This window comes from Siphateles boraxobius, unplaced genomic scaffold, assembly GCF_051911475.1.
Source record: "Siphateles boraxobius isolate OS27281-9 unplaced genomic scaffold, OSU_SipBor_1 25, whole genome shotgun sequence".
NCBI classification, from domain to species: domain Eukaryota; kingdom Metazoa; phylum Chordata; class Actinopteri; order Cypriniformes; family Leuciscidae; genus Siphateles; species Siphateles boraxobius.
The window spans coordinates 34,860,392-34,873,096 of NW_027508866.1; the positions used below are offsets into that span (position 1 = coordinate 34,860,392).

The 12,705-nt window shown below is 35.7% G+C and overlaps 1 protein-coding gene across 2 annotated transcripts in view; it reads right to left on the reverse strand.

Moving 5' to 3' along the window:
• The window catches only part of pi4kaa (phosphatidylinositol 4-kinase, catalytic, alpha a), a 39,502-nt gene extending 27,305 nt beyond the window's left edge, over positions 1–12,197 (reverse strand). For both annotated transcript variants that reach the window (XM_077243753.1, XM_077243752.1), the window contains exons 1-17: positions 11,998–12,197; positions 10,670–10,786; positions 9,581–9,674; positions 9,405–9,493; positions 8,910–8,982; positions 7,726–7,988; positions 6,662–6,728; positions 6,366–6,517; positions 6,193–6,258; positions 6,006–6,102; positions 5,165–5,356; positions 4,969–5,069; positions 4,741–4,870; positions 3,948–4,077; positions 3,343–3,438; positions 2,675–2,858; positions 2,485–2,585 (exon numbers count right to left, since the gene is read on the reverse strand). In XM_077243753.1, coding sequence (XP_077099868.1) covers positions 2,485–2,585; positions 2,675–2,858; positions 3,343–3,438; positions 3,948–4,077; positions 4,741–4,870; positions 4,969–5,069; positions 5,165–5,356; positions 6,006–6,102; positions 6,193–6,258; positions 6,366–6,517; positions 6,662–6,728; positions 7,726–7,988; positions 8,910–8,982; positions 9,405–9,493; positions 9,581–9,674; positions 10,670–10,786; positions 11,998–12,093 — 2,048 coding nt within the window. In that variant the 5' untranslated portion in view covers positions 12,094–12,197. The remainder of the gene's footprint in view (positions 1–2,484; positions 2,586–2,674; positions 2,859–3,342; positions 3,439–3,947; positions 4,078–4,740; positions 4,871–4,968; positions 5,070–5,164; positions 5,357–6,005; positions 6,103–6,192; positions 6,259–6,365; positions 6,518–6,661; positions 6,729–7,725; positions 7,989–8,909; positions 8,983–9,404; positions 9,494–9,580; positions 9,675–10,669; positions 10,787–11,997) is intronic.
• Positions 12,198–12,705: the final 508 nt, after the last annotated feature.

Here is a 12,705-nt window from a genome sequence, read left to right on the forward strand (position 1 = left end):
AATTTTTATTATGATTTTGCATATCTTTCTTATTTGACATATAATAACTCAGGAAGGAAATAAGGTAGGTGGAAAATTCTTTTTTGGTGAATTCCCTCTACATGTGAGCTGCATCTGGATAAAATTGTGTGGTGATTGGATAAAGGAATCAAAAGTTACAGCATTTGGAACCAAGACAGGCTTTTTGTTCAGTCATTGACGCCCCCTAATGGGTATTTTTAAAATTGTTCCTCCATGGAGAATATCTTGTCATAAACGCAATAGATTATGTTCATTTTGGGCTCATTTTAATTGTAATAGTATGCTGTAAAAAAATATGTGCCATTTTCAACGATCTGTGAATGTTTCATGAGCTGTATTATGTTTTTGGCACATTGCAGTACATAGTAAAAAAAAGTATTTAATAGATTATGAAAAAAATAAATTCTATTTATTAGCAAATAACTAAGCAATACTTAGGAGATGTTCAAATTGGCTACATTCACTATTAAGTTCAGACTCTAAGCTTTCAAATGACACCTATTTTGTGTTAATCAAGGCAATATTTTTGAAAAATATGATAATTAATATTTTCGCAGCCAGGTGGCCTCTGCGGGCGGTGCCCTCAGAGTTAGAGGGACTACTCAGCACTCGTTCAGAGTTGATCGAAGTTGTTAGATGCTTTAAAAAGCTGAGATTCTAAGCTTTAAGATGATACATATTTTGTGTTATCCCACGTTTTAAAAAAGCACGGATGGCTCCGAAAACATTGGAAAACACATTGCATCCCGGAAAGATGAGAGACATGTTTTTTAGCCAAGCATGCATCACTTCGTGAGGTTCTATGTGCGCCTGTGGGGGTGCGTGTGTTACAACTCCATTAGGAATATCTTAAGATCTGAGTGATGGATTATGCTGTGTTTGGGCTCTTTTTAATCGTGAGAGTCTGCTGAAAATAATGTTGTGCAATATCCTACGATCTGTGCATGTTTCATGAAGTTATAAGCGAAAAACCAAAGCGAGTGCTTCACCAGTATACACTTGGCTAGGTACGTCTGTGGTATTTTTTGTGTTGGAACGCCATGAGGAATATCTTTAGATCTGATTTATGGAATATATTGAGTTTGGGCTCTTTTTAATCGTGAGCCCCTGCTGTAAATAACGATATGTCATTTTACATGATCGATGTATCTTTCATGAAGATACGAGTGAAAAGGCCAAGTCTAAGCTACCTTGCTTGGCTACGTGCGTCTTTGGATTTTCTTTGTGGTAGAAATCCATGAGGAATATCTTTAGTTCTGAGTGATGGATTATGTTAAGTTTGGACTCATTTTAATCGTAAGAATCTGCTGTAAATAATGATGTGTCATTTCCCACAATCGGAGTATGTTTAATGAAGTTACGAACGGAAATGTGCCTTAAATTATGCATCCTTATATGATTTACATATGGTCTCTTGAGGGGCTTCTTGTACAAAACCTCACTCAAGTTTAGTAAAAAGCCCGAAACAATTATGCTTGTTCTATTCTACTCATTGAGACCTTTCAAATGACATATGGCACATGACTATCTGAGCTGTATGATGTATTTGACATATTGTAGTATGTACTACTTCATAAATTATGAAAACATTTTTTTTCTATTTATCAGCAAATAATTCATCACTACTTAGGAAGTTATAAAATTGGCTACATTCATTGTAAATTTCAGACTCTAAGCTTTCAAATGACACCTATTTTAAGTTGATCAAGGTAATATTTTTGAAAAATATTATTATTATTTTTTATCGAAGCTAGGTGGCGCCAGCTGGCGGTACACTCCGTTTTAGAGGGATTACTCAGCACTCGTTAGGAGTTGATCAAAGTGATTAGATGCATTAAAAAGCTGAGATTCTAAGCTTTAAAATGATACCTATTTTGTGTTATTTCATTTCAGTGGTTGCTTAGAAATTTGAATATGAATTTTTTTTCGCGGGGGGGGGGCGCCCCGTTGCCCCCGGTACCGGGGGCGTTGGTTAATAACAGGTTAAAAAAAAAATGTTTTTATCTGATAATTATGAATTGCAGTATATTATGGTTTCAACAAATGCATGAAGCTTAAGCAGCAAATCAGCATATTAGAATGATTTCTGAAGGATCATGTGACTGAAGACTGGAGTAATGATACTCTCACACACATGTATGTATATATATATATATATATATATATATATATATTGTAAAAAAATATATATATTATTGTGTATTTATTTACTGAGCCAGAATTATTTTTTATTTATATTGTTTGTTTTTTATTTACATTCATTACTTGGCACAAGCTTTTTTTACTTTGTATTAAAAAAAATGGGTGAAAAAAACTATGATGTGAAATATATGAGTGAAACAGAATATTCAGGACAATTTAGGGCACAACTTGATATTATCTGTTATGATTACTATGATTTTTGTCCATCCACACGCCCTTGGTAATGCCAAAATACCAAAGAAATCCCCAGGGAATAATCACCTGTATCCATGATCCTTGTAGTCTTTGGTGGAGTAAACCATCGAGCTGGCCTTCACACTTATCTGCTGGAACAAGTTCCAAACTTCCTGATAAATGTATTGCTGCCGGAGACAAACAGATATGAGGAGACGTTAGCACTAGTAGACTGACCGAAACACTCCCTATGACAGAAGACAGAACTGTGGCGTACGTTTCCGGTGATGACCATACAGCCCAGCTGATCTATGATGAGCACGTCCAGCTGGGACGGCGGCTGGCAGAACTTCTGCTGTAGGATCTGTAGGATGGGCTCCATCACACGGGGAGTGTCTCTCAGAGCCACAGCGATGTGTCCTAATGCTCGGATGGTGTGATCTGGGATGAGGTGGGCTTCCCTGCGGGAGAGAGACACACAATGTTTTTCTCACTTTTATACATTATGGAATATTTGTATTTTATGGAATACTGCATTATTTAATTTAAATGATACATCCGTGCACATATTTTTTTATTTATGTGCCTCATAATCTTATATCAGGATAACTTCCCCTCCCTCTTGAAGCATCTCTTCTCTGATGATGAGGGCGGGGCAACCTGTCACTCACATGAGATCCACCAATAGCAAACCACAACCATTCATTCAATTCCCCAAGGGCAAAAACCTTTCAGGAAGCCGTTTCACTCAGATATACGTCACAATAGGGAAGAAGAGACTATTGACTGTCTACTTCTGTCTCATGCCAACTTAAAGGCTACTTTAGGCTACTTTTAGATGAGAGCTTCTGAAAAAGAATGATTTAAAAGACTAACTATTTAATGAACAATAAGAAAGAAAGTTGGATTAAGATGAATGAGATTTGATTTACTGTCAGAACATACTTGTCATTTTCCTGCGAGATGTACAGACGATTGGAAAGACTGGCAAGGAAAGCCTCAACGATGACTGAGTCCATGGACAACCCTGCTTTTAAACACCTGGATTAACAAAAAAAGTTACTTATTAGTGTTCAGTAACTGTGGTTAACCATGTGAAAAACTGCAAAATCATACTCTAGAATCATTCTAGATTCTTTGATGAGTAGAAAATTCAAAAGAACAAGATTGAATTGAAATAGAAATCTTGTGTAACATTATAAATGTCTAAAATCACACTTTTAAACAGTTTAATCCTTGATGTATAAAAGCATTCATTTCTTTAAAATAATAACTACTGACCCCAAATGTTTAAACAGTACCATGTCATTATTGAAACACATAAAATTGTATGTCACAATTGAAGTCATAAAATTGAAAATGCTAAATTGCACAATGCAATCCAAAGGAATTGTTGGCAATATTAGCAAAACATCTTTGGCATATTATGATTTGGGTAGCATTTTTCCTAATCTCACATATTGTATAGGATGAATTTTATGTTAATTGCGCAAAGAAACTAGCCATAACTTTCATCTGAAAACATTTTTAAAAGTATAGATGAGGTTTACCTGCATATGTTGTCGATGGAGATGTCTCGGAGCTGCTCGTACATGGACGGCTGACTCTTCCTACTGGCGTGAGAACTGAAGGTGGACTGGGAATGCTCATTGGTCACATGGATCTTGATCTCACCTGTTCCTGTTTAGTGGGAAATGGAGTTAGAGCCAACTGTTTATATTTTTTAAAGAGGGTCTTTTTTTACACATTCATCTTTCTTTAGTGTGTAATGTTGCTGTTTGAGCATGAAAAAGGTCAGAAAGCACAAAGTCCCTCCAGCGGGAGTTATTCTCTATATCTGAGTCACTGTTTCTGAACTCCCATTGTAGTCTTGAGTTTCTTTCGGAAACAAACACGTCACAATATTCCTCCTTTAAATAATTAATACGCAGAATAAAGGGGCGGGGCCTGGTTGAGTTAGTTAGTAGTGTGTTAAACTGGTTGTTATGGTAAGGGGCGGGGCATTACCCAAACACACTCGAAGCGCTTGACTAATCACAACACTCTGCTCCAGCCGACCAATCAGAGCACAGTGTGCTTTTCAGAAGGAGGAGCTTCATAGAGACAGGAACTAAACAGAGCGTTACTGACAGACTGTGAAGAGATGAGCTGCAACAATGGAGAATATGAGGAACATAATGTGTTTGTATAACATTTAAGTATGAAAACCTGTTCTAGTAGAGCCCAAAATCAAGACTTTGTAATGTGGCCTCTTTAATATCTGTTTTGATGTACCGTGACACAAGCAGCACAAATCTAGACAATGAACTGTTAATGAGAATGAAAACAAGGGGAAGACCTCACCTGTGGTGTACTGACTGTGATATTTGTAGAGCTTCACCAGCACAGGTGACGGTACAACCAAGAAATCTCTTAGAGACATGGTGACTGAGTGAGCCACCACAGGGAAACGCTCACACAACCGTCCGAGACCCTGTTTCGAGAACACATGTGGCACAATTATACATGAAATATCCTATTTCACCCCAAAATGTTTAGCACATTGTGAGAGGGGCAAAACTCAGGATGCACCTGTAAGCAGCAGATGAGCAGAGGCATGTGAGCGATGATGACTTTACTAGACGTCTTAGACTGCAGCTTCTCAGACAGTTTGGTGCAAAGGTTCTCCGCACCTGGCAGAAACAAGCCGATAAATGAATAAGCCGATAAATGAACAGTTAGAGTGTATCATGACATACATGCAGCAAATGATCCGAGAATGTCTCACCCTGTTCCTCCGTGACGGCCCAAACCATGAGGTCCACGCAGGCGGCGTTGGCCTGGCAGCGCAGTTTGAGCGGGTTCAGCTCGCTGTGCAGATACTCCACGTCATGCAGGATCCTCTGCAGCTCCGACTGACTGCTGCTGAACTGCTCCAGAACAAAGTCATGAACCTCCTTCACGTACGACACCTGCAGGTCTGAGCACAAAACAATCACATTAACACAAACAGTAATAAGAGTTACTGGAGCTATTGGAGTTACTGAAAGCTGCAAGTCTTAGAGATGCTAAATATTTGTGTGAAATTCCCCAAAAACAAAAAACATTTTATAAATTACAAATGTTTAACATTTTATAAACATTTAGTTTTCTTCTATGCCTGTTATCTAAACATTTATACCCATGTTCTACTATTAATTTAAATAATTTATTTATTTGATTAGTTTGATATTTATAATATTAATTATAATAGATTGTTAATAAAAAATAATAACACAAAATATAATATATTTTAAAAGGTTAATACTTTATTACAATATTTTTTACAAAATATTATTTGATTTTATTGGTAATAAATTATAGTTATTTTGTTTTTATAATAAATATTTTAAATATATATATAAATAATAATATAACAATAATAATTATTATCATTAATAAAGATTAATAATAATAAAATAATAATAATTAACACTATTTCAGTTGAATAATAACACTATTGTCATTGTAGAGCTGCTGTACAGTAGAATTGAATTCTGTTTGCATCATTGAATCATTATTTTCCTGTTTAAGACCGTATTGTATAAAGTGCTATAGAAATAAAGGTGACTTGATTTATTTACATTTACCTTTCATGTAGTATAAAGTGTCCCTCAGCATTTTAAAAATGGCCACATACAGCGGATCACTGAACGTCTTGTAGTTCAGATTAGCTGCTGCATTGACCTGTAACAAAGAGGAAAGGTCCAGAAATCAACACATTGTCGTTTGAACAGAACAAACATAAAGCAGTGGGATCTGAATCAAAGCATATACCTCTAGAACTGCAACCATATTCTGATCCAGCGTCTTCATAAAAGATTCTGACACAAACTGCTCAACCTATCCAAGAAGATAAAGCAACAACAAAACAAAGTAAACATACAAACACCAGTGGCATACAAGTACAACATAATAAACTGTAGCTGAAGGCACTGCGGAACATTGACCATTTGCAGAAGCTGCCTCAGTAAATCCAGTGGCACATCAAACTCTTTACTGTTGCTGCCCGTGAAGAGTGGCGAGACGGAGAAACTCGAGCTTATAGTGGAAAAATAGTAGTCTGGGTCCACAGCGCTGCCGTCGGGCAAGTATGAGCCGGCTGGAGCGCAAAAACAGGACCACGTCAGGACACATCAAACCAAGACAGCATTCGTAGACATCAAAACCTTGTCCAAACATGTCAATTGTATCAATAAATACTAAGTAGGCAAACCTGTGAAAACGCTGTTCTTTTTAAAGTTACCTTCAAAATAAGGAGCAGAAGGGTCCGAAGGGGAACCTGGAGGAAGTCCGGCACGCTCTGGACTGGCCTTTAAAACACAAAGAGGTCATTACAGACACAAAAAAAATCACAATTTCAACAAATGCTACACCTATTGACTAAATCATGTAGGCCTGGTTTCACAGATAAGGCCATAGTACAGTTAGGACATCTAAGAAGCTTTTGTAAACGTTCCTTAGAAAAAAACATAACTTGTGTGCATCTTGAGACAAAACAATGACACTGACATATTTATAGATGTATCAGGGCAAGTTGCTTTCAGTTAAAACAGCTCAAACATGCATTTTAGCTGGGACTAGCTCTAGACTCTAGAGTATTGGATCATACTGGGTGGCATTATATAGCATTATATTGCTGCAGGCTCGTTTTAAAGATGCAGACACCCTCTCATTAGGGGCTTTTGCACCGGAGGAACCTATTCATGGATCCTAGAACTATTGCCGGAAGTACCCGTTTTTTGGGAGGAACTAGGAACGATGTTCAGTTCTAGGAACTCCTTTTGGACAAACTAATTTAGCTCCTACTTCAGAGTAGGGTCTAAACCAGCACTTTAGGAACTATCCATGTGTAAACACAGATTATAGCCTATATATTTACTCCAGAATCTAACTCTACAATCATGGAAAACAGTGATAGATGGGACTCGGAACCTTTACTTTAAGGGGACCACACAAAACATGATTATGTATTTCTGCTCAACTAGCGACACAAACGCTAATACCTTTTCATATACTGTCTACTTTCTATGTATAACAGTTCTATCCTACAACATATTAGACAGGACTGTTAGACAGATCTTAAATTAATGAACACGGAGAATGCAAGCACTGTTTGTTTGCTAAGGCTCTGGCGTTCTCCGCGCCGTCAAAATAAAAGTCACAACAACAAGCGTGCCTTACGTCACTTCAGAGTTCCTACTGGCGGTGCGAATGCAACCAGGAAAATGTTCCTAAGGGAACTATTAGTTCTCTAGAACTACCCGGTGCGAAAGCCCCTATAGTGAAGGGAGAAGATGCATTCGCTACCTGTTGTGAGATGCTGGAAACACTGCTGGTTTTACGGCGTAAAGAGTCGCTCTGGTAGACGGCGAGATACGAGCTGGGTAGGATGGAGCGGAAATCGTTAAAGGATCGTCGTCGGGTCACCTCCGTCCCCTCTCCTGTGCCCAAGGTCTGAGGGCTGACCCGTGGGAAGAGTTTCGACAGCAGTGGCTCCTCTGTGTTGCTGTAGCGGCCAAACGCTCGCACCACTCCGAGCAGACAGGGCACTGTGTATTTACACAGGTATTCTGGGTAGGAAAATCAGAAGAGAGAGTATTATTACTTCACACTGAAATACACCTTCAAGCCATTCAAAGTCAACATGAAATCAAAATTGACCCTATTAATGAATTCATTCATTTTTTTATTTCATTTTAAATAATTTCTTGATTTTTAAGTAAATTTATCTGGTCATATTGTGATAATTCTAAAGAAAAAAACAATAATTATATACTTTAATTATATATAATTAAATATATATATATAAAAAGTAATCCTTTTATTCAGCAAGAATGCATTAAATTGGTCAAAAGTGACGGTAAAGACATTTATATAAAAAAAATGTAATGCTGTTGTTGTTGTTTTTTTCATTTTGAGTCACGTTTTTATTTTATCATGGTTTCTCAAAAAATATAAATGTTTTAAACATTAATTTTCAACAATACTAAGACATGTTTCTTGAGCAGCAAATCATCATATTGATGATCAGATAAAACAGATGATCAGAATGATTTCTCAAGGATCATGGGACATTGAAAACTGGAGTAATGATGCTGAAAATTCAGCTTTGATCACTGGAATAAATTACAGTTTACAATATATTACAACTTTTTAATTGTAATAATATTTCACATTCACAATATTATTGTTTTTACTGTATTTTAATCAAATGCCGCCTCGGTGAGCAGAAGACTCTTTCAAAAACTTTAAACAAAAAAAAAAATTAACAAAAAAACCAAAATAACTTTAGTGTAATTAATTATAAAATATTAACCAATGATTTGACAGTCCATGTTTATTGATCCAATCAAATCCATATGGAGAAAATAAAACTCTTCTAAAACTATTACTTCCAGGTGATAGCTTTGACTCACATAATGAAAGTTATGAATTTCACATGAACACCTAAAAATAAGGAATGGCATTCAGGATAGGAAGAAAACACGGACCTTTATCTTGGCCTTCGATGTTCTGACACATTTCCTGTAGCACCTGCATGAGGTTCATCACAGCCTCCAAAATCTGAAAGAGATTTGAGAGAATTTAAATCTATAAGTTCTGCTCTTTTCTCTTTAGAACTCAATCAGGGCAGATGCACAGCATTATTCATTTAACATTAATGATAACGAGAGACGTTGTACTGTCGTATTCACAGGTGTTAATTGTTCAGTTAGAGATGTAATACAACCTATTAAACTTGTATTTGTTACATTAAATTATAAATGACATCTGTCAATATGGTCATTTTTTATGTAGTGAGAAATTAGGCCTCTCTTTTTAAATACAATAGGGTAGCAAATGAGTCTAAAGCTACTAATCAAAGAAACACTGACAGAAAAAAGGAACTTACATATTAATGACAACGATCCTGGTTGAAAATTAAAAAGTACATTTATTCAAATAATCATGGTAAACAACAGCAAGTTAAATCATCATGAACGCACCTGGATTCGCATAGAGTCGTCCATCTGGGCAACATCTGAGAGCATCGTCACCAAACTGAAGGAGAAATTCTCTGCAATGGGGAGTGTCTCTGAACACAAGGACGAGAGACATGTAAGATCAGGAACATTTGAGAATCAAATAAGGAAATGTGATAAAGACGACAGAATTAATATACCTCGTCCTTTCCTTTCTGAGCTCTCCTCGATCCATTGCACCCTGGGTAATCCCTTCAGCAAAACCAACAAGTACGGGACAATAGCGTCCCTGTGCTGAAGGAGTAAATAAACATAAGATTCAGCACACACACCAACGTTGCTAAAGAACACGACAAATGAGTTCACTTTGATTAACATAAGATCTCATCACATCAACTATCAAAATACACTTTTTTTTTTTTACGTATATTTTAAGAGATATAACCATTTAAACTAAATTTCTTTTGGGTCCGTTTTGACCTGGGAAGCTAACTGTGGCTTTACATATGAAATTGTTTTAGTTTTTTTACATTTATTCATTACTTAGATATGCAAAAATTACTTCTGAAATTATCCTCTTTCCCATGTCACACACTTTTAGGGCTGAATTTTATTGATAATATACATATAGAACTATAAACAGTAAACAGACAAAATATGTAACTGACATAAAAATAAACTATATCTAATTAACCACCAATGAACAAAAAGCAAAGAGTTTGAAATAGAACTCCACATTTCATTCTGCTGCCACCTACTGATGAAGCATTGTAGATTCAGGCTGTTGATCAGCTTTATCATCTCACATTTTAATTTAAGCATGTAAAATGAATATATTTTGTTTGAAAAAGTTCCAGAGTAATATTTTTGTTGTTTTTGTGTTATTTTGTTGGAAAAAGTATATGTAGGTTTCTTAAATTTAGACATTTTGCAATTAAATTAATACTGGAAAACTGAGTTTATATGTTCTAATAAATTTCATATAGGCCTAATGATATATTCAAATACAATTTCTCATGAACATTTTCTTGCATCAGAGTGGATTTGCTCTAATTCTGTAATGTAATGTAACATTTCAAAGTATTTAATAAAAAGGGGGCTAACTGTAATATCAAAGTAAAACACGGAAACATTCAAAAATTTTTGCACATTCACTTATTAATAAGATGCTCCTGATCAGATACAATATGGTTTTAATTTTTTTATACAGTAGTAGGGGTTAAATGTGTCCAGCTCTCCCTTATTTGAATGAAGAAAGCTGATGTGTGTGGCCGTGTTAAAACCAGTACCTGCAGCTCAGACTCCACCAGGAAGATGCCGAGAGCGATCACAGCATCTCTCCTCCGCTCATCCAGCTGGAAAACACCACGGATGTCCACGGGACACATGCATTGTAGCTTCTGGACCTGTATTGTGCAAATGTATTTTTTTTTTTAAAACTTGCAATCTTAACCATGCAGAAGCTGCAAAAGCCAGTGTGCCATTTGTCTTTAATTTGTATAAATAATATATTATTAATCATCCCCTTTTATGTGTCAAACTAACTACAGATTAAAACATGACACCAACAGAGTTATTAAAGTTAACTAAAACTAAAAACATTTTTGTTCAGTTAAATAAAGAATAAAACAACATGTAAGTATGAGATGAAAAACTTCAAATAAATGAACATTTAAACTTTAAAAAACAAAAACACTAACTGAAATAAGTTTTATTTCAATTAGTGCACACAAATCATGAAAACGTCATGATACCATATTATAAACAGAAGTTCGCCAATGTGTAAGGAAGTTTATAACATACTTCCCTTTAAAACAGTCTATTGATTAAGTCATTTTATGTGGTCAAAAAGTGGCCAGAAAACCATCATACATAAAGAATATAACATGCATAAATGAGGACGGCAGCATCTCACACACTTGGTTTTAAATGAGTGCACCTTTACACAGATTAATACTCAGGCTCAGAAAAATGTTTTGTTCTCAGTCACAAATGACTTTTCTATAGAGATCCGCCCTTGCAACGCCTATCTGGTTTTTCACGTCCTGTCAGCCAGTAATAACATGTGTCAGGGTTATTATTGTATGTTTATTCATATATCTCAGTCTCTGAGCAAAAAGCTACTCTAAAATGAGCAATTGATCTGAAACATCAGCCAGCACATAATATAAATGCATACTATAAATGTGTGAATTGTTGACTGTTTATTGTTACTATTATTGCTGTTGTTAGATTAATAGTTTTATCCTGTCATTCATTGTTCATCATACAACTGTATTGTTACGGAACACTAAAGCACTTAAAATAAACAATAATTACATTGCTTATTCAATTGAAATTGGTTTAAACTCAATATATAGAAGATTACACATAGGTAATGATTAATAATGTTAATATCTTTATTTGAGGAGGACGAACGTTAAACTAGTAACGTTAAAGCACTGACTGTATAAAGATAATGTTAGCCGATTTGAATGAATAGTCTTCAACATTTGGATATACATGTTAAAAAAGGTGCAATAAATAAGAGCGAACATTAGGTACTGGATTAAACTGTGGTTTGTTTTGGTTCTGTTAGCTGTTAGCTTCAGATGCTAATAGGAAGTAAAACTCTCACCTTGTCAATCGGAGCGGGTCGATGAGCAGCCAGAGAGCGCGCGAGAGACAGCACAGTATTAAAGTAAAAACCTCGCGACGTCCCTTTCGACGACATTATTCATTTATATATTAAAACAACAAACAAATATCTACATCTTAAAATGAAATGTTCGTCTAGTGACAGCTGATGAGAGCTGCGACTACGGAAAGCGCGAGTGCACATTTGGCAAGGTCATTATCGCAATAGAATAGGATCTGGCTTCAGACATCAGACGCAGTCTCAGCTTCACGCATGCATGTGATATTTTCCAAATAAAAGAAAGAGTTGTATGATAATATTTTTTAACTTCTGGAATCAATTGTATCCTGTTTAAAAATAAAATATGACATCATACAGATCAACTTGCATTATTGTTCCAAACAACCTAGAAATTATGTTAGAAATCTCGAGTAGGCCTTTACACATTCAAAGAAAAAATTCCTTAGCAACACCGCATGACTCACATGAGTTTTCCATATCTAAATTGAAACGTTCAAGACACTCCTTACCTCGCAAAATTTAATGGATACCTCTCTAACTCCTATTTATAAAGAACATAATTGATGTTGCATACTTTTTTCCACTGAATGTTTTCATATTTAGATGACCAAAACACTGTTGAACATGGCAGATCATTAGTCTTTAATACATTTCTAATGATACAACTCTACTTGGGATTGCATCAAA